The 22,384-nt window shown below is 48.3% G+C and overlaps 1 protein-coding gene across 3 annotated transcripts in view; it reads left to right on the top strand.

The window, feature by feature from the left end:
* LOC134934755 (uncharacterized) overlaps positions 1–22,384 on the top strand; it is a 138,193-nt gene that overhangs the window by 10,543 nt on the left and 105,266 nt on the right. For 2 of the 3 annotated variants that reach the window (XM_063930121.1, XM_063930120.1), the window contains exon 2: positions 2,121–2,171. The exons of the other annotated variant lie outside the window; for it this stretch is intronic. In XM_063930121.1, coding sequence (XP_063786191.1) covers positions 2,121–2,171 — 51 coding nt within the window. The remainder of the gene's footprint in view (positions 1–2,120; positions 2,172–22,384) is intronic. 3 annotated transcript variants of the gene reach the window in all.

Below are 22,384 nucleotides of genomic sequence, written 5' to 3'. Positions count from 1 at the left end.
TCTTTCCAAGCTTCACATGTTTCCTCTCCTTGAGGCACAGGCTGAATTACAGAAAAGATCTGTAATCTCCTGTACCTCCCTTCATAATGCCACCGCTCAATTTGTGTGACTACTCTATCCATTATAGTTTCTAACTGACCTTCTAACCAATCTTCACTACTAGGAGGCACAAAACAACTCCTTCCATCCTCTCAGAATAGGATTTTGGTGAACTAGATATGCCATTCACTGGTGAGGATTCAGTCGTTTCTTCTTCTCTTGTAACTGCCCATATAATACTCCATCATTTTCCTGTGTCTTTATCAGCCACTACCATTAGGGGAATTACACTGGCATATACATGTCTATCTGTCTTTATTAACATAGCACATATTGTTCCAAGTTCACCCACTGTCATAATCCTGGAGCAGCAGCCGCTGAGCTTACCGCTCCGCTTTGTACTGGAGTCCCGGGGCGGTGGCAGGATCTATTGCGGAGGCTGGCATCTTCAGTTTGCTGACAATGGGAGCTCCCACTGGCACCGGTCTATGGGTGCCGCCATTGCTCCTTGTGGTCTCCTAATGAAGAAGGACCAATCGCAGGACTCAGTGAGTCACATGACTCTCTCCTCCCTCATTACTAGGATGGGGGAGGGGATCCCGAGGTGATGGGGGTGTGGAGGGGATGGGGAGAAGGTCCAGAGGTGTTGTGGGTGGGGGAGGGATGAGAGTAAATGAAGGAGGGGGTCTGGAGGTGCTATGTGTGGGGTAAGTGTGGCTGCAGGGGGGGGTGCATTTGGGGGAGGGGCATATGAAGAGGTACTATAGTTGGGTGAGGGGTTACAGAGGTGCTGCAGGTGGGGGAGGGAGTCAGGAGGCACTGCGGGTGGGGGAGAGTGGTGGGTGCGGGTGTGCCATGGGTGGGGGAGGTGTGGGTGAGGGTGTGCTGCAGGTGGGGGAGGGGCGGTTGCAGGGGTGCCGTGGGTGGGGGAGGAAAGGATGCTGTGGGTAGGTGATGGGGTTCAGAGCTGGCACGGGTGGGGTAGGGGCAGGTGTGGGTTTTGTCATGGGTGGGGGTGGGGCAGGTGCATGGGTGCCACAGGTGGGGGAGGGGCAGTTACGGGGGTGCCACAGGTGGGGCAGTTGTGGGGGTGTGATGGGTGGGGGAGGGGCAGGTGCGGTGGTTCCATGGGTGGAAGAGGGGGTCTGGTTCCATCATGGGTGGGGTAGGTGGGTGTGGGTGTGCCGCGAATGGGGAAGGGGCTGGAGGTGCTCCTACTGGTAGCAGCTAAGCTACTTACCTTTGGTGGTGCTCCTTACATCAACCACTGAAGGCTCCTGTGTCTGGTCCAGGCACCACAGCTTTCCCCCAACGGCAAGTCCCTCTGCAGCCAAATGGAGTCCAGGGAACACACAGCAGCCAAAGGGCAGAGCCTCCCATTGGATGTAACCTGTGTGGGAGAGTGTTTCTCTCCCAATCAGCTGCTAACCCAATGAGAGCTCCTAGCCACGCTCAGCATTAGAAAATGAGGCATAAAGTCACAGATCTGGGTAAATATATAGGATATCATTTCCTATCCCAGCGGTGCCACCAAAATGTTACCCTCTACTCCAACTAGGGCAGTGGTTCCCAAACTGTGTGCCGTGGCACCCTGGGGTGCCTCGGGACCCTTGCAGGGGTGCCCTGGGTTGGTGGTCTAGAACCAATTCCAACTATTAATTGTCAATGTAATAGGTAAAAACAAGTGCTGGTGGCTGTCAGTAATAATATATGTGGACAAACAGAAGCAAATCTTGTCCCTTACCATATAACTGAACCTATGAATGACACATAAACAAAATTTACTTCAGTCAATATTTCTTTCTAAATTTCTCAATGAGAAACTTTTGGCCTAGGGGTGCCGTGAAAAAAAAATCTAATACTCTAGGGTGCCGTGATTCAAAAAAGTTTGGGAACCTCTGAACTAGGGGTTTCTTATTAGAAGGTTACTACATGTGCCACCACCTTAGCTGTATTTCTATTCTAGGCTTGCTTGGGAAAGCCTACTGTTTGCTTGTGTACCTCAATGTGTTTATAAATTTGAAATCAATTTAATACACTTACAGTATATAATTTACAGTTATACCTGTCTTCTTTTCCAGATTCTTCAGATCAGTTTCCAGGCAAAAACTCCACAATAACAGTAACCATAGGTATTTTAATATAGATGTTATCAACACAACAGTTAGACTTGTATTTTAGTTGTCTGATAGGCTAAACAGAGAAATATAAATCACATACAATCTTACTCTACTATACCTATTACAGTAAATAGTGCATGCAATTCAAAAAATGCTTTTCAGATATAAAACTTATATCACAGTCTTAGTACCTGAATACCTGGGTAGTCTAAATATATACTCAATCAACTGCAGTTTTATGTGAAGCTTTGGGGCCAATAGATAGGATGGAAGAAATTTGTAGCTATTCCAATATAAGTTTATATGGTATCTCTGAATACACTTATTGAACTTCAAACTATATTATCCTGTACTTTATGTGTCTGGGTCCAGAAATATTAATATCTATGGCTAATGTTCTGTATTTGGATTAATTAATTGGAAATATTAATAAATTCTGTGAATACCAGAACCAGATTTTTCAGGTATTTCCTTTCATTATATTAGATTCAGTGGCTGATTTTACCTATGGGCTGCAGCCTCCCTGGGTGGTAGTCGTGTGACCGCCGGTCGGCTGACCGACAGTCACATGACCTCCTCCGTGAGCCCGACGGCTCACTATCCCGATGGTCGGCATGCTGACCAACAGGGACTATTTCCACTCGTGGGTGTCCACAACACCCATAGAGTGGGAATAGAACCCGTGGCGACCGTAAGGGGTTTGCTGCACTCACCCCTCCCCGCCGGGATCCCAGCGTCGGTATGCTGCCGGGTTCCCGGCGTCGGTAAGGTGACCGGCGGTCAGGAGACCACCGGTCACCCGTACTACACCCGCCTCCCTACCCCAGTAAAATTTGCCACTGCAGTGAGCCTGTTGCAGTTCATTACTGCCCTGGGTACCCTGTCTCTGGCAGTTACTGTACATCCTATAGAAAGTCCTTTCTGTCAGTCAACCACAGTACAGGCAGTCCCATTGGGAGATGTGTCCTCCCCCTGGGACCGCCAGACCAGCTGCTATTAGCAGAGAAATGGTTTCCTGTAGGAAGCCACTACCTACCTGATTGTCAGTCCATTTTGGCTTCTGTGGGTTGCGGTTCATAGAAGTCGGTGGTTTGCACATACGCAGTCAAGCGGCTACTTGTGCCCAGCAACTGGGGCCGTACTCCTCCAGACCAGTCAGCATGGCCAGAGGCAGCTCCCCTCCTCCACAAAAGTAGGAGCTGCCGCAGATGAGATCCCATCACAGTTCTTGTTACAGTGAACTCAATCTTTGCTGCTAAAAAAACATTGCGGTCAGTCCTCTTCTGCAGTGCTGAGGTTTACATAAATTGGATACAGTATACATCTTTGCTATTTTGCTAAATTTGGCACAACACGCAAAACACGGCTAAGCTGTTTTTCACGAGTAGCGAGTGGATGGATTTGAAAATGTTTGTTTTTCATAATAGAATATGTATAAAGTAACATATTATAGAATGGCTAAATCTCTGAGTCTATGGCATGCAAAACCTAACCATACATGGCGGGATATAGCAAAGATGTATGTGGACACATATGTATCTCAGGTGGCCAGTTTAACCACAATTCAGTCAATGAACTGTTACCCTTTGACGAAACACTATCTTGATGCAGCATTAAGTTCTTATTTAGCCTTCAGCAAGCTCGATCAGACGGCTTTAATCAGGGATATGGCCTTTAAAATGTGTTCATTCCGTAACCTGTACAAATACTGCAGCTGGTAAATGATCATCTTTCCCTCTCTAGCTAAAGTCTTTCACTTCTCTTCACTCAGGTTGGATAACAACTAGCGATCCAACAGCAAAAATGACTTAGATAACGCGGGCGCATGCGCAGGGCCCGTCCTGCACGTGCGCCCGGATTTTCTGCAGGCGCCCCACAGTAAATGCGAAGGCCTCTGCTTGTCAATCAGGCAGACGTGTTTGTAGGGCAGGCGGCAATGCTCCGTTTCCTAGGTGGAGACAGAGAATTGCGGTGGCGGCATGAAAACGGTGGCGGTGGAAGTCAAACGGGTGCATGGTGTGAGCATGATCGGGGCATCACGCAGCCACAGAGAGCACAAAGATGGCGGTAGGCCTCCGGCGGTCGCAGCAGGCTGTGCCGACAGGAGGCTACCCTATTTTTAACGATCACGCTGAAATTGCGTTATGACCGCAATTTCAGCGTGATCTCAGGGGGAGCATGCTGGGTGTCCTTGCTCTGCAATGGGTGGCCCCCAGCATGCGATGAAAAAGGATTGTAAATTCTGCTACTTAGTGAACTGACAAATTAACTTCTTCAATGGGACCCCTTAACCTCCATAATGGCCTATAGTTATAACATATAACATTACTATCAATTTAAATCATTTTTATATATTTAAAACATGTAGTACAGTATTCAGTCTATCCCTCAATATTTTATATATATATATATATATATATATATATATATATATATCCTAAATAATAACCCAGATCTGTGACTTTGCCTGTGTGTATAATGCTGGGCGTGGCCAGGAGCTCTCATTGGGTTAGCAGCAGGTCTATCACACCCAGTCCACAGCTGATTGGGTGAGAAAAGCCCTCCCACACAGGTTACATCCAATGGGAGGCTCTGCCCTATGGCTTCTGTGTGTTCCGAGAGCAGGATTAACAATGGGGCTGATGGAGCTGCAGCTCCAGGTCCACACCCCAAAATAGGCCCCCTGCATCTGCAGCAACACAGCCTCCAACAGTTTACACATAAAAATTAGAGATGAGCGGGTTCGGTTTCTCTGAATCCGAACCCGCCCGAACTTCATGTTTTTTTTCACGGGTCCGAGCGACTCGGATCTTCCCGCCTTGCTCGGTTAACCCGAGCGCGCCCGAACGTCATCATGACGCTGTCGGATTCTCGCGAGGCTCGGATTCTATCGCGAGACTCGGATTCTATATAAGGAGCCGCGCGTCGCCGCCATTTTCACACGTGCATTGAGATTGATAGGGAGAGGACGTGGCTGGCGTCCTCTCCATTTAGATTATGATACACACAGTGACTCAGTCACATACCATATCTGTGTGCACTGCTCAGGCTCAGCCCAGTGTGCTGCATCATCTATATATATTATATATCTGTCTGACTGCTCAGCTCACACAGCTTATAATTGTGGGGGAGACTGGGGAGCACTGCAGTGCCAGTTATAGGTTATAGCAGGAGCCAGGAGTACATAATATTATATAGTGAGTGACCACCAGACAGTGCAGTTTATTTAATATATCCGTTCTCTGCCTGAAAAAAGCGATACACACAGTGACTCAGTCACATACCATATCTGTGTGCACTGCTCAGGCTCAGCCCAGTGTGCTGCATCATCTATATATATTATATATCTGTCTGACTGCTCAGCTCACACAGCTTATAATTGTGGGGGAGACTGGGGAGCACTGCAGTGCCAGTTATAGGTTATAGCAGGAGCCAGGAGTACATAATATTATATAGTGAGTGACCACCAGACAGTGCAGTTTATTTAATATATCCGTTCTCTGCCTGAAAAAAGCGATACACACAGTGACTCAGTCACATACCATATCTGTGTGCACTGCTCAGGCTCAGCCCAGTGTGCTGCATCATCTATATATATTATATATCTGTCTGACTGCTCAGCTCACACAGCTTATAATTGTGGGGGAGACTGGGGAGCACTGCAGTGCCAGTTATAGGTTATAGCAGGAGCCAGGAGTACATAATATTATATTAAAATTAAACAGTGCACACTTTTGCTGCAGGAGTGCCACTGCCAGTGTGACTGACCAGTGACCTGACCACACTGACCACCAGTATAGTTAGTAGTATACTTATATTGTGATTGCCTGAAAAAGTTAAACACTCGTCGTGTGACTTCACTTGTGTGTTGTTGTTTTTTTTATTCTATAAAAATAAAACTCATTCTGCTGACAGACAGTATCCAGCAGGTCCGTCATTATATAATATATAATATATACCTGTCCGGCTGCAGTAGTGATATATATATATTTTTTATATCATTTATCATCCAGTCGCAGCAGACACAGTACGGTAGTTCACGGCTGTGGCTACCTCTGTGTCTGCACTCGGAAGGCAGTCCGTCCATAATTGTATACCACCTAACCGTGGTTTTTTTTTCTTTCTTCTTTATACATACATAGTTACATAGACATCTCTTTATCAACCAGTCTATATTAGCAGCAGACACAGTACAGTACGGTAGTTCACGGCTGTGGCTACCTCTGTGTCTGCACTCGGCAGGCAGTCCGTCCATAATTGTATACCACCTAACCGTGGTTTTTTTTTCTTTCTTCTTTATACATACATAGTTACATAGACATCTCTTTATCAACCAGTCTATATTAGCAGCAGACACAGTACAGTACGGTAGTTCACGGCTGTGGCTACCTCTGTGTCTGCACTCGGCAGGCAGTCCATCCATAATTGTATACCACCTAACCGTGGTTTTTTTTTCTTTCTTCTTTATACATACATAGTTACATAGACATCTCTTTATCAACCAGTCTATATTAGCAGCAGACACAGTACAGTACGGTAGTTCACGGCTGTGGCTACCTCTGTGTCTGCACTCGGCAGGCAGTCCGTCCATAATTGTATACCACCTAACCGTGGTTTTTTTTTCTTTCTTCTTTATACATACATAGTTACATAGACATCTCTTTATCAACCAGTCTATATTAGCAGCAGACACAGTACAGTACGGTAGTTCACGGCTGTGGCTACCTCTGTGTCTGCACTCGGCAGGCAGTCCATAATTGTATACTAGTATCCATCTCCATTGTTTACCTGAGGTGCCTTTTAGTTGTGCCTATTAAAATATGGAGAACAAAAATGTTGAGGTTCCAAAATTAGGGAAAGATCAAGATCCACTTCCACCTCGTGCTGAAGCTGCTGCCACTAGTCATGGCCGAGACGATGAAATGCCAGCAACGTCGTCTGCCAAGGCCGATGCCCAATGTCATAGTACAGAGCATGTCAAATCCAAAACACCAAATATCAGAAAAAAAAGGACTCCAAAACCTAAAATAAAATTGTCGGAGGAGAAGCGTAAACTTGCCAATATGCCATTTACGACACGGAGTGGCAAGGAACGGCTGAGGCCCTGGCCTATGTTCATGGCTAGTGGATCAGCTTCACATGAGGATGGAAGCACTCAGCCTCTCGCTAGAAAAATGAAAAGACTCAAGCTGGCAAAAGCAGCACAGCAAAGAACTGTGCATTCTTCGAAATCCCAAATCCACAAGGAGAGTCCAATTGTGTCGGTTGCGATGCCTGACCTTCCCAACACTGGACGTGAAGAGCATGCGCCTTCCACCATTTGCACGCCCCCTGCAAGTGCTGGAAGGAGCACCCGCAGTCCAGTTCCTGATAGTCAGATTGAAGATGTCAGTGTTGAAGTACACCAGGATGAGGAGGATATGGGTGTTGCTGGCGCTGGGGAGGAAATTGACCAGGAGGATTCTGATGGTGAGGTGGTTTGTTTAAGTCAGGCACCCGGGGAGACACCTGTTGTCCGTGGGAGGAATATGGCCGTTGACATGCCAGGTGAAAATACCAAAAAAATCAGCTCTTCGGTGTGGAGGTATTTCACCAGAAATGCGGACAACAGGTGTCAAGCCGTGTGTTCCCTTTGTCAAGCTGTAATAAGTAGGGGTAAGGACGTTAACCACCTCGGAACATCCTCCCTTATACGTCACCTGAAGCGCATTCATAATAAGTCAGTGACAAGTTCAAAAACTTTGGGTGACAGCGGAAGCAGTCCACTGACCAGTAAATCCCTTCCTCTTGTAACCAAGCTCACGCAAACCACCCCACCAACTCCCTCAGTGTCAATTTCCTCCTTCCCCAGGAATGCCAATAGTCCTGCAGGCCATGTCACTGGCAATTCTGACGAGTCCTCTCCTGCCTGGGATTCCTCCGATGCATCCTTGCGTGTAACGCCTACTGCTGCTGGCGCTGCTGTTGTTGCTGCTGGGAGTCGATGGTCATCCCAGAGGGGAAGTCGTAAGCCCACTTGTACTACTTCCAGTAAGCAATTGACTGTTCAACAGTCCTTTGCGAGGAAGATGAAATATCACAGCAGTCATCCTGCTGCAAAGCGGATAACTGAGGCCTTGACAACTATGTTGGTGTTAGACGTGCGTCCGGTATCCGCCGTTAGTTCACAGGGAACTAGACAATTTATTGAGGCAGTGTGCCCCCGTTACCAAATACCATCTAGGTTCCACTTCTCTAGGCAGGCGATACCGAGAATGTACACGGACGTCAGAAAAAGACTCACCAGTGTCCTAAAAAATGCAGTTGTACCCAATGTCCACTTAACCACGGACATGTGGACAAGTGGAGCAAGGCAGGGTCAGGACTATATGACTGTGACAGCCCACTGGGTAGATGTATGGACTCCCGCCGCAAGAACAGCAGCGGCGGCACCAGTAGCAGCATCTCGCAAACGCCAACTCTTTCCTAGGCAGGCTACGCTTTGTATCACCGCTTTCCAGAATACGCACACAGCTGAAAACCTCTTACGGCAACTGAGGAAGATCATCGCGGAATGGCTTACCCCAATTGGACTCTCCTGTGGATTTGTGGCATCGGACAACGCCAGCAATATTGTGTGTGCATTAAATATGGGCAAATTCCAGCACGTCCCATGTTTTGCACATACCTTGAATTTGGTGGTGCAGAATTTTTTAAAAAACGACAGGGGCGTGCAAGAGATGCTGTCGGTGGCCAGAAGAATTGCGGGACACTTTCGGCGTACAGGCACCACGTACAGAAGACTGGAGCACCACCAAAAACTACTGAACCTGCCCTGCCATCATCTGAAGCAAGAAGTGGTAACGAGGTGGAATTCAACCCTCTATATGCTTCAGAGGTTGGAGGAGCAGCAAAAGGCCATTCAAGCCTATACAATTGAGCACGATATAGTAGGTGGAATGCACCTGTCTCAAGCGCAGTGGAGAATGATTTCAACGTTGTGCAAGGTTCTGATGCCCTTTGAACTTGCCACACCTGAAGTCAGTTCAGACACTGCCAGCCTGAGTCAGGTCATTCCCCTCATCAGGCTTTTGCAGAAGAAGCTGGAGACATTGAAGGAGGAGCTAACACGGAGCGATTCCGCTAGGCATGTGGGACTTGTGGATGGAGCCCTTAATTCGCTTAACAAGGATTCACGGGTGGTCAATCTGTTGAAATCAGAGCACTACATTTTGGCCACCGTGCTCGATCCTAGATTTAAAGCCTACCTTGGATCTCTCTTTCCGGCAGACACAAGTCTGCTGGGGTTGAAAGACCTGCTGGTGACAAAATTGTCAAGTCAAGCGGAACGCGACCTGTCAACATCTCCTCCTTCACATTCTCCCGCAACTGGGGGTGCGAGGAAAAGGCTCAGAATTCCGAGCCCACCCGCTGGCGGTGATGCAGGGCAGTCTGGAGCGACTGCTGATGCTGACATCTGGTCCGGACTGAAGGACCTGACAACGATTACGGACATGTCGTCTACTGTCACTGCATATGATTCTCTCAACATTGATAGAATGGTGGAGGATTATATGAGTGACCGCATCCAAGTAGGCACGTCACACAGTCCGTACTTATACTGGCAGGAAAAAGAGGCAATTTGGAGGCTCTTGCACAAACTGGCTTTATTCTACCTAAGTTGCCCTCCCACAAGTGTGTACTCCGAAAGAGTGTTTAGTGCCGCCGCTCACCTTGTCAGCAATCGGCGTACGAGGTAGAGATGAGCGGGTTCGGTTTCTCTGAAACCGAACCCGCACGAACTTCATGTTTTTTTCACGGGTCCGAGCAGACTCGGATCCTCCCGCCTTGCTCGGTTAACCCGAGCGCGCCCGAACGTCATCATGACGCTGTCGGATTCTCGCGAGACTCGGATTCTATATAAGGAGCCGCGCGTCGCCGCCATTTTCACACGTGCATTGAGATTGATAGGGAGAGGACGTGGCTGGCGTCCTCTCCATTAGAAATTAGATTAGAAGAGAGAGAGAGATTGTGCAGAGTCAGACAGAGTTTACCACAGTGACCAGTGCAGTTGTTGTTAGTTAACTTTTATTTATTTTAATATAATATATCCGTTCTCTGCTATATCCGTTCTCTGCCTGAAAAAAAACGATACACAGCAGCAGCCAGTCACACAGTGTGACTCAGTCTGTGTGCACTCAGCTCAGCCCAGTGTGCTGCACATCAATGTATAAAAGGCAAAGCTTATAATAATTGTGGGGGAGACTGGGGAGCACTGCAGGTTGTTATAGCAGGAGCCCCCAGGAGTACATAATATTATATTAATTTAAAATTAAACAGTGCACACTTTTGCTGCAGGAGTGCCACTGCCAGTGTGACTAGTGGTGACCAGTGCCTGACCACCAGTATAGTAGTATATTGTTGTATGTATTGTATACTATCTCTTTATCAACCAGTCTATATTAGCAGCAGACACAGTACAGTGCGGTAGTTCACGGCTGTGGCTACCTCTGTGTCGGCAGTCGGAACTCGGCAGGCAGTCCGTCCATCCATAATTGTATTACAATATATACCACCTAACCGTGGTATTTTTTTTTCTTTCTTTATACCGTCGTCATAGTGTCATACTAGTTGTTACGAGTATACTACTATCTCTTTATCAACCAGTGTACAGTGCGGTAGTTCACGGCTGTGGCTACCTCTGTGTCGGCAGTCGGCAGGCAGTCCGTCCATCCATAATTGTATTATTATTATAATATATACCACTTAACCGTGGTTTTTTTTTCATTCTTTATACCGTCATAGTGTCATACTAGTTGTTACGAGTATACTACTATCTCTTTATCAACCAGTGTACAGTGCGGTAGTTCACGGCTGTGGCTACCTCTGTGTCGGCAGTCGGCAGGCAGTCCGTCCATCCATAATTGTATTATTATTATAATATATACCACCTAACCGTGGTTTTTTTTTCATTCTTTATACCGTCGTCATAGTGTCATACTAGTTGTTACGAGTATACTACTATCTCTTTATCAACCAGTGTACAGTGCGGTAGTTCACGGCTGTGGCTACCTCTGTGTCGGCAGTCGGCAGGCAGTCCGTCCATCCATAATTGTATTATTATTATAATATATACCACCTAACCGTGGTTTTTTTTTCATTCTTTATACCGTCGTCATAGTGTCATACTAGTTGTTACGAGTATACTACTATCTCTTTATCAACCAGTGTACAGTGCGGTAGTTCACGGCTGTGGCTACCTCTGTGTCGGCAGTCGGCAGGCAGTCCGTCCATCCATAATTGTATTATTATTATAATATATACCACCTAACCGTGGTTTTTTTTTCATTCTTTATACCGTCGTCATAGTGTCATACTAGTTGTTACGAGTATACTACTATCTCTTTATCAACCAGTGTACAGTGCGGTAGTTCACGGCTGTGGCTACCTCTGTGTCGGCAGTCGGCAGGCAGTCCGTCCATCCATAATTGTATTATTATTATAATATATACCACCTAACTGTGGTATTTTTTTTTCTTTCTTTATACCGTCGTCATAGTGTCATACTAGTTGTTACGAGTATACTACTATCTCTTTATCAACCAGTGTACAGTGCGGTAGTTCACGGCTGTGGCTACCTCTGTGTCGGCAGTCGGCAGGCAGTCCGTCCATCCATAATTGTATTATTATTATAATATATACCACCTAACCGTGGTTTTTTTTTCATTCTTTATACCGTCGTCATAGTGTCATACTAGTTGTTACGAGTATACTACTATCTCTTTATCAACCAGTGTACAGTGCGGTAGTTCACGGCTGTGGCTACCTCTGTGTCGGCAGTCGGCAGGCAGTCCGTCCATCCATAATTGTATTATTATTATAATATATACCACCTAACCGTGGTTTTTTTTTCATTCTTTATACCGTCGTCATAGTGTCATACTAGTTGTTACGAGTATACTACTATCTCTTTATCAACCAGTGTACAGTGCGGTAGTTCACGGCTGTGGCTACCTCTGTGTCGGCAGTCGGCAGGCAGTCCGTCCATCCATAATTGTATTATTATTATAATATATACCACCTAACCGTGGTTTTTTTTTCATTCTTTATACCGTCGTCATAGTGTCATACTAGTTGTTACGAGTATACTACTATCTCTTTATCAACCAGTGTACAGTGCGGTAGTTCACGGCTGTGGCTACCTCTGTGTCGGCAGTCGGCAGGCAGTCCGTCCATCCATAATTGTATTATTATTATAATATATACCACCTAACCGTGGTTTTTTTATACCACCTAACCGTGGCAGTCCGTCCATAATTGTATACTAGTATCCAATCCATCCATCTCCATTGTTTACCTGAGGTGCCTTTTAGTTCTGCCTATAAAATATGGAGAACAAAAAAGTTGAGGTTCCAAAATTAGGGAAAGATCAAGATCCACTTCCACCTCGTGCTGAAGCTGCTGCCACTAGTCATGGCCGAGACAATGAAATGCCAGCAACGTCGTCTGCCAAGGCCGATGCCCAATGTCATAGTACAGAGCATGTCAAATCCAAAACACCAAATATCAGAAAAAAAAGGACTCCAAAACCTAAAATAAAATTGTCGGAGGAGAAGCGTAAACTTGCCAATATGCCATTTACCACACGGAGTGGCAAGGAACGGCTGAGGCCCTGGCCTATGTTCATGGCTAGTGGTTCAGCTTCACATGAGGATGGAAGCACTCAGCCTCTCGCTAGAAAACTGAAAAGACTCAAGCTGGCAAAAGCACCGCAAAGAACTGTGCGTTCTTTGAAATCCCAAATCCACAAGGAGAGTCCAATTGTGTCGTTTGCGATGCCTGACCTTCCCAACACTGGACGTGAAGAGCATGCGCCTTCCACTATTTGCATGCCCCCTGCAAGTGCTGGAAGGAGCACCCGCAGTCCAGTTCCTGATAGTCAGATTGAAGATGTCAGTGTTGAAGTACACCAGGATGAGGAGGATATGGGTGTTGCTGGCGCTGGGGAGGAAATTGACCAGGAGGATTCTGATGGTGAGGTGGTTTGTTTAAGTCAGGCACCCGGGGAGACACCTGTTGTCCGTGGGAGGAATATGGCCGTTGACATGCCAGGTGAAAATACCAAAAAAATCAGCTCTTCGGTGTGGAGGTATTTCACCAGAAATGCGGACAACAGGTGTCAAGCCGTGTGTTCCCTTTGTCAAGCTGTAATAAGTAGGGGTAAGGACGTTAACCACCTCGGAACATCCTCCCTTATACGTCACCTGCAGCGCATTCATAATAAGTCAGTGACAAGTTCAAAAACTTTGGGTGACAGCGGAAGCAGTCCACTGACCAGTAAATCCCTTCCTCTTGTAACCAAGCTCACGCAAACCACCCCACCAACTCCCTCAGTGTCAATTTCCTCCTTCCCCAGGAATGCCAATAGTCCTGCAGGCCATGTCACTGGCAAGTCTGACGAGTCCTCTCCTGCCTGGGATTCCTCCGATGCATCCTTGCGTGTAACGCCTACTGCTGCTGGCGCTGCTGTTGTTGCCGCTGGGAGTCGATGGTCATCCCAGAGGGGAAGTCGTAAGCCCACTTGTACTACTTCCAGTAAGCAATTGACTGTTCAACAGTCCTTTGCGAGGAAGATGAAATATCACAGCAGTCATCCTACTGCAAAGCGGATAACTGAGTCCTTGACAACTATGTTGGTGTTAGACGTGCGTCCGGTATCCGCCGTTAGTTCACAGGGAACTAGACAATTTATTGAGGCAGTGTGCCCCCGTTACCAAATACCATCTAGGTTCCACTTCTCTAGGCAGGCGATACCGAGAATGTACACGGACGTCAGAAAAAGACTCACCAGTGTCCTAAAAAATGCAGTTGTACCCAATGTCCACTTAACCACGGACATGTGGACAAGTGGAGCAGGGCAGGGTCAGGACTATATGACTGTGACAGCCCACTGGGTAGATGTATGGACTCCCGCCGCAAGAACAGCAGCGGCGGCACCAGTAGCAGCATCTCGCAAACGCCAACTCTTTCCTAGGCAGGCTACGCTTTGTATCACCGCTTTCCAGAATACGCACACAGCTGAAAACCTCTTACGGCAACTGAGGAAGATCATCGCGGAATGGCTTACCCCAATTGGACTCTCCTGTGGATTTGTGGCATCGGACAACGCCAGCAATATTGTGTGTGCATTAAATATGGGCAAATTCCAGCACGTCCCATGTTTTGCACATACCTTGAATTTGGTGGTGCAGAATTTTTTAAAAAACGACAGGGGCGTGCAAGAGATGCTGTCGGTGGCCAGAAAAATTGCGGGACACTTTCGGCGTACAGGCACCACGTACAGAAGACTGGAGCACCACCAAAAACTACTGAACCTGCCCTGCCATCATCTGAAGCAAGAAGTGGTAACGAGGTGGAATTCAACCCTCTATATGCTTCAGAGGTTGGAGGAGCAGCAAAAGGCCATTCAAGCCTATACAATTGAGCACGATATAGGAGATGGAATGCACCTGTCTCAAGTGCAGTGGAGAATGATTTCAACGTTGTGCAAGGTTCTGATGCCCTTTGAACTTGCCACACGTGAAGTCAGTTCAGACACTGCCAGCCTGAGTCAGGTCATTCCCCTCATCAGGCTTTTGCAGAAGAAGCTGGAGGCATTGAAGAAGGAGCTAACACGGAGCGATTCCGCTAGGCATGTGGGACTTGTGGATGCAGCCCTTAATTCGCTTAACAAGGATTCACGGGTGGTCAATCTGTTGAAATCAGAGCACTACATTTTGGCCACCGTGCTCGATCCTAGATTTAAAGCCTACCTTGGATCTCTCTTTCCGGCAGACACAGGTCTGCTGGGGTTGAAAGACCTGCTGGTGACAAAATTGTCAAGTCAAGCGGAACGCGACCTGTCAACATCTCCTCCTTCACATTCTCCCGCAACTGGGGGTGCGAGGAAAAGGCTCAGAATTCCGAGCCCACCCGCTGGCGGTGATGCAGGGCAGTCTGGAGCGACTGCTGATGCTGACATCTGGTCCGGACTGAAGGACCTGACAACGATTACGGACATGTCGTCTACTGTCACTGCATATGATTCTCTCAACATTGATAGAATGGTGGAGGATTATATGAGTGACCGCATCCAAGTAGGCACGTCACACAGTCCGTACTTAAACTGGCAGGAAAAAGAGGCAATTTGGAGGCCCTTGCACAAACTGGCTTTATTCTACCTAAGTTGCCCTCCCACAAGTGTGTACTCCGAAAGAGTGTTTAGTGCCGCCGCTCACCTTGTCAGCAATCGGCGTACGAGGTTACATCCAGAAAATGTGGAGAAGATGATGTTCATTAAAATGAATTATAATCAATTCCTCCGCGGAGACATTGACCAGCAGCAATTGCCTCCACAAAGTACACAGGGAGCTGAGATGGTGGATTCCAGTGGGGACGAATTGATAATCTGTGAGGAGGGGGATGTACACGGTGATATATCGGAGGGTGAAGATGAGGTGGACATCTTGCCTCTGTAGAGCCAGTTTGTGCAAGGAGAGATTAATTGCTTCTTTTTTGGGGGGGGTCCAAACCAACCCGTCATATCAGTCACAGTCGTGTGGCAGACCCTGTCACTGAAATGATGGGTTGGTTAAAGTGTGCATGTCCTGTTTTGTTTATACAACATAAGGGTGGGTGGGAGGGCCCAAGGATAATTCCATCTTGCACCTCTTTTTTCTTTTCTTTTTCTTTGCATCATGTGCTGATTGGGGAGGGTTTTTTGGAAGGGACATCCTGCGTGACACTGCAGTGCCACTCCTAGATGGGCCCGGTGTTTGTGTCGGCCACTAGGGTCGCTAATCTTACTCACACAGCTACCTCATTGCGCCTCTTTTTTTCTTTGCGTCATGTGCTGTTTGGGGAGGGTTTTTTGGAAGGGACATCCTGCGTGACACTGCAGTGCCACTCCTAGATGTGCCCGGTGTTTGTGTCGGCCACTAGGGTCGCTAATCTTACTCACACAGTCAGCTACCTCATTGCGCCTCTTTTTTTCTTTGCGTCATGTGCTGTTTGGGGAGGGTTTTTTGGAAGGGCCATCCTGCGTGACACTGCAGTGCCACTCCTAGATGGGCCCGGTGTTTGTGTCGGCCACTAGGGTCGCTAATCTTACTCACACAGCTACCTCATTGCGCCTCTTTTTTTCTTTGCGTCATGTGCTGTTTGGGGAGGGTTTTTTGGAAGGGACATCCTGCGTGACACTGCAGTGCCACTCCTAGATGGGCCCGGTGTTTGTGTCGGCCACTAGGGTCGCTTATCTTTCTCACACAGCTACCTCATTGCGCCTCTTTTTTTCTTTGCGTCATGTGCTGTTTGGGGAGGGTTTTTTGGAAGGGACATCCTGCGTGACACTGCAGTGCCACTCCTAGATGGGCCCGGTGTTTGTGTCGGCCACTAGGGTCGCTTATCTTTCTCACACAGTCAGCTACCTCATTGCGCCTCTTTTTTTCTTTGCGTCATGTGCTGTTTGGGGAGGGTTTTTTGGAAGGGACATCCTGCGTGACACTGCAGTGCCACTCCTAGATGGGCCCGGTGTTTGTGTCGGCCACTAGGGTCGCTTATCTTTCTCACACAGTCAGCTACCTCATTGCGCCTCTTTTTTTCTTTGCGTCATGTGCTTGTTGGGGAGGGTTTTTTGGAAGGGACATCCTGCGTGACACTGCAGTGCCACTCCTAGATGGGCCCGGTGTTTGTGTCGGCCACTAGGGTCGCTAATCTTACTCACACAGCTACCTCATTGCGCCTCTTTTTTTCTTTGCGTCATGTGCTGTTTGGGGAGGGTTTTTTGGAAGGGACATCCTGCGTGACACTGCAGTGCCACTCCTAGATGGGCCCGGTGTTTGTGTCGGCCACTAGGGTCGCTTATCTTACTCACACAGCGACCTCGGTGCAAATTTTAGGACTAAAAATAATATTGTGAGGTGTGATGTGTTCAGAATAGGCTGAAAATGAGTGTAAATTATGTTTTTTGAGGTTAATAATACTTTGGGATCAAAATTACCCCCAAATTCTATGATTTAAGCTGTTTTTTAGGGTTTTTTGAAAAAAACACCCGAATCCAAAACACACCCGAATCCGACAAAAAAAATTCGGTGAGGTTTTGCCAAAACGCGGTCGAACCCAAAACACGGCCGCGGAACCGAACCCAAAACCAAAACACAAAACCCGAAAAATTTCCGGCGCTCATCTCTAGTACGAGGTTACATCCAGAAAATGTGGAGAAGATGATGTTCATTAAAATGAATTATAATCAATTCCTCCGCGGAGACATTGACCAGCAGCAATTGCCTCCACAAAGTACACAGGGAGCTGAGATGGTGGATTCCAGTGGGGACGAATTGATAATCTGTGAGGAGGGGGATGTACACGGTGATATATCGGAGGGTGATGATGAGGTGGACATCTTGCCTCTGTAGAGCCAGTTTGTGCAAGGAGAGATTAATTGCTTCTTTTTTGGGGGGGATCCAAACCAACCCGTCATATCAGTCACAGTCGTGTGGCAGACCCTGTCACTGAAATGATGGGTTGGTTAAAGTGTGCATGTCCTGTTTTGTTTATACAACATAAGGGTGGGTGGGAGGGCCCAAGGACAATTCCATCTTGCACCTCTTTTTTCTTTTCTTTTTCTTTGCATCATGTGCTGATTGGGGAGGGTTTTTTGGAAGGGACATCCTGCGTGACACTGCAGTGCCACTCCTAAATGGGCCCGGTGTTTGTGTCGGCCACTAGGGTCGCTAATCTTACTCACACAGTCAGCTACCTCATTGCGCCTCTTTTTTTCTTTGCGTCATGTGCTGTTTGGGGAGGGTTTTTTGGAAGGGACATCCTGCGTGACACTGCAGTGCCACTCCTAGATGGGCCCGGTGTTTGTGTCGGCCACTAGGGTCGCTAATCTTACTCACACAGCTACCTCATTGCGCCTCTTTTTTTCTTTGCGTCATGTGCTGTTTGGGGAGGGTTTTTTGGAAGGGACATCCTGCGTGACACTGCAGTGCCACTCCTAGATGGGCCCGGTGTTTGTGTCGGCCACTAGGGTCGCTAATCTTACTCACACAGCTACCTCATTGCGCCTCTTTTTTTCTTTGCGTCATGTGCTGTTTGGGGAGGGTTTTTTGGAAGGGACATCCTGCGTGACACTGCAGTGCCACTCCTAGATGGGCCCGGTGTTTGTGTCGGCCACTAGGGTCGCTAATCTTACTCACACAGCTACCTCATTGCGCCTCTTTTTTTCTTTGCGTCATGTGCTGTTTGGGGAGGGTTTTTTGGAAGGGCCATCCTGCGTGACACTGCAGTGCCACTCCTAGATGGGCCCGGTGTTTGTGTCGGCCACTAGGGTCGCTAATCTTACTCACACAGCTACCTCATTGCGCCTCTTTTTTTCTTTGCGTCATGTGCTGTTTGGGGAGGGTTTTTTGGAAGGGACATCCTGCGTGACACTGCAGTGCCACTCCTAGATGGGCCCGGTGTTTGTGTCGGCCACTAGGGTCGCTTATCTTACTCACACAGCGACCTCGGTGCAAATTTTAGGACTAAAAATAATATTGTGAGGTGTGAGGTATTCAGAATAGACTGAAAATGAGTGTAAATTATGGTTTTTGAGGTTAATAATACTTTGGGATCAAAATGACCCCCAAATTCTATGATTTAAGCTGTTTTTTAGTGTTTTTTGAAAAAAATACCCGAATCCAAAACACACCCGAATCCGACAAAAAAAATTCGGTGAGGTTTTGCCAAAACGCGTTCGAACCCAAAACACGGCCGCGGAACCGAACCCAAAACCAAAACACAAAACCCGAAAAATTTCAGGCGCTCATCTCTAATAAAAATTGATACAAATTTGAGAAAGTGGCATGGCCACGGGTAAAGGGACGTGATCACGCCCCTTTTCCTATACCAGGCTTTTTCAACCAGTGTGCCGCGACCAGTTGCAAGGTGTGCCGTGGAGCGAGAGCAGCTTCGTGCACCTTCAGAGTGAACTGTTGGTCTGGGCTCTTCTTAGAGGATTAGTCGTGCACCGCCCATGATGTATGCTTTGAAGACGCGGCGGTGTGATAACATAGGTCACGGCCACCGCGTCTCACCACCCAGCCAGCCCACCCGCCTGCATACACATCTTCCAGTTCCCGCCTGCATACACAGCTTTCCTTGCCCAGCCACATCCACACCTGCCCGACCACTCGCTGCTCAGTATTCACAGCACTCCACTATGAACAACCCCCGCCACTGAGGGACAGGGGGGAGGATAGCTGACTGCTAGGGGCTAATATTTGTTGTTTTATTTCTCCTGTGGGGAACAATAGGATTCATGTGGGAAGAATAAGAATTTATGGATTTATGGGGGGAACAATGTGAAAAATTCATGTGGGGAGCAATAGGATTTATGTAGGGAGCAATAGGATTTATGTGGAGACCAATGTGATTGTTTTTTCTGCATAGGCCAATGTATGTGTGCAGGGGCGAATCCAGAAGAAAATGATAGGGGGGGCACCATGGAAGGGGCAAGTACATTTGCGTGCGGCTTCGGTGCATGTGAGGTGGCGCTTCTTATACAATGCCCACAGTTGTAGCGCTCATTATGCAATGTCCACTGTACTGGTAGTGCCCCTTATATAGACCCCATAGTAGTGGTGCCCCTTATGCAATGCCTGTATTGCCCCCAGTAGTAATGTTGCCTGTAGTAATGCCCGCAGTCATTTAGTGAGTGTGGCCAATTAAAATGAGACGTGATACACAGACATGTGCTCCCAATAGTGCAGTGCCAGATCCACAATTGCACCCACAGTGCCAGATCCACAAATGCCCCCACAGTGCCAGATCCACAAATGCCCCCACAGTGCCAGATCCAAAAATGCCCCCACAGTGCCAGAGCAAAAATGCCCCCACAGTGCCAGATCCACAAATGCACCCACAGTGCCAGATACAAAAATGCCCCCACAGTGCCAGATCAAAAAATGCCCCCACAGTGCCAGATCCACAAATGCCCCCACATTGCCAGATCAAAAATGCCCCTACAGTGCCAGATCCAAAAATGCCCCTACAGTGCCAGATCCAAAAATGCCCCCACAGTGCCAGGTAAACAATTGCAATCACAGTGCCGGGTAAACAGTTGCCCACACAGTGCCAGGTATACAATTGCCCTCACAGTGCCAGGTATACAAATGCCCCCACAGCAGGTATACTATACAAATGCCCCCACAGCAGTTCTGCAGCTGCTTACCGCTGCTGCTGCTTCTCTGCCGGCTTTGAGGGTGTCAGGAGGAGAGCGCGGCTATGTCTGGCTGCGAGTAGGACTTCAAACTAGCCGCCAGTTCGTGAGCCAATCAGAGCTCACGGACCGGCGGCTCCTGAATGGCTGCCGGTCCGCGAGCTCTGATTGGCTCAGGAACCGGTGGCTGGTTTGAAGTCTGCAACACGCCGCCAGATAGCCGCGCTCTCCTCCTGACAGCTGAGACACGCTGCCGCTGGATTGAGCGGCAGCGTGTCTCAGTGACACAAGAGGGGGACGGGACGGATGGGGCCACAAATGACAGGGGGGCACGGGCCCTAGTGCCCCCCCCCCCCTGGATCTGCCACTGTATGTGTGGATTTTTTTTTTACTATGAGTTCCAATGTGTGTTTTTTGTTTTTTTTCTGTGGGGAACTGATGGTGCGCCTTAGCAATTTAAAAATATTGTTCGGTGTGCCGCGAGTAAAAAAAGGTTGAAAGTCACTGTCCTATACTTTCAATGAACGTTTGGAGAGCCAAAAATCGGTACAGAACATAAAAAAAGGGACTGTACCTGCCAACAAGGTGCAGCTGGAGTGTATGCCACTGTATCTGCAGCAAGTCTCTGCGCTGTAGATAGGGGGAAAAAAAACTTTTACTGCAGCGTCCTATGGGGGCCATTCCGACCCGTTCGCACGCTGCACTTTTTCGCAGCCGTGCGAACGGGTCAGAACTGCGTATGCAAATGCAAGAAGATTGATAGGAAGAGGCCGGAGGCGTCAACTGACCGTTTTCAGGCAGTGTCCATCCGAATGCAGGCATGCCCAGCCGTTTCCAAGGAGGGACCATGACGTCAGCTCCGTCCTGGATGATCGCAGCAGGTGAGTAAGTCCTGAGCTGTGCAGAGACTGAGCTCTCTGCACAAGCGTTTGCAGCCCTGCGCAGTGATTCCCCCCTCCCCTGTAGGCGGCGACTACCTGATCGCAGCAGTGCTAAAAGTAGCCTGCTAGCAATCAGGCCGGCATGACCCCCTATGTTCTGCAGCCAGTCCACCTGCCCCCCCCCCCCCGGCATCAACAATCCCCTCTCCCTAGCCACGGTGCAGGTGGAACAAAACCTGCTGCGCCCACCGGCATAGATGTGTATGAAAGCGGCGCAGCGGAGGGCTTTCATAGCCCTCCCTGTGCCACATACTCTCTGAGCCCCGAGCCCCCTCTGCGTGTGATGTCACAGAAGTGCCTCCCCGCCACAGCCGCGCCCAGATCCCCAGAGGCCCTGACTCCGCAACACTGCACCTGGGCTGGCGGTCTGGAAGCCCCGAGATGGCTAATGTAACGGATAGAGTGGGTGATATCTAGTGATGAGCGGGTTCGGTTTCTCGGAAACCGAACCCCCCCGAACTTCAGCCTTTTTACACGGGTCCGAGCCGTGCTCGGATTCTCCCGTGTGGCTCGGGTAAACCGAGCGTGCCCGAACGTCATCATCCCGCTGTCGGATTCTCGCGAGACTCGGATTCTATATAAGCAGCCGCGCATCTCCGTCATTTTCACACGTGCATTGAGATTGATAGGGAGAGGACGTGGCTGGCGTCCTCTCCGTTATAGTAGAAAAGAGTGACTTAGTTATAATTGTGGGGAGGATTGGGGACGGGGAGCTGCTGTTAGGGAGTACAGTGCAGGGTTTTGATTATAATAGTAGTGACCACCAGTTTAATCCGTTGGTTCTCTGCCTGAAAAAAACGCTCCACCATATCTGTGCTCAGTGTGCTGCACTGCTGGATGATATATCTGTGCTGAGTGCACTGCTCACACTGCCTAATTGTGGGGACTGGGGAGCAGTTATAGCAGGAGTACAGTGCACAGTTTTGCTGACAGTGACCACCAGTCCAGTATACGTTTGTCTGCCTGAAAAACACTCCTGTGGTGGCTTTTTTTTTCTTCATACTAGTTTAGCAGTCTGCTGACAGTGTCCACCAGGTCCGTTATTATTATACAGTATATTATAT

This window comes from Pseudophryne corroboree, chromosome 6, assembly GCF_028390025.1.
Source record: "Pseudophryne corroboree isolate aPseCor3 chromosome 6, aPseCor3.hap2, whole genome shotgun sequence".
Lineage (NCBI taxonomy): Eukaryota > Metazoa > Chordata > Amphibia > Anura > Myobatrachidae > Pseudophryne > Pseudophryne corroboree.
Note: the sequence above shows the minus strand (reverse complement) of the source record. Positions and strands in the feature narration are given on the sequence as shown.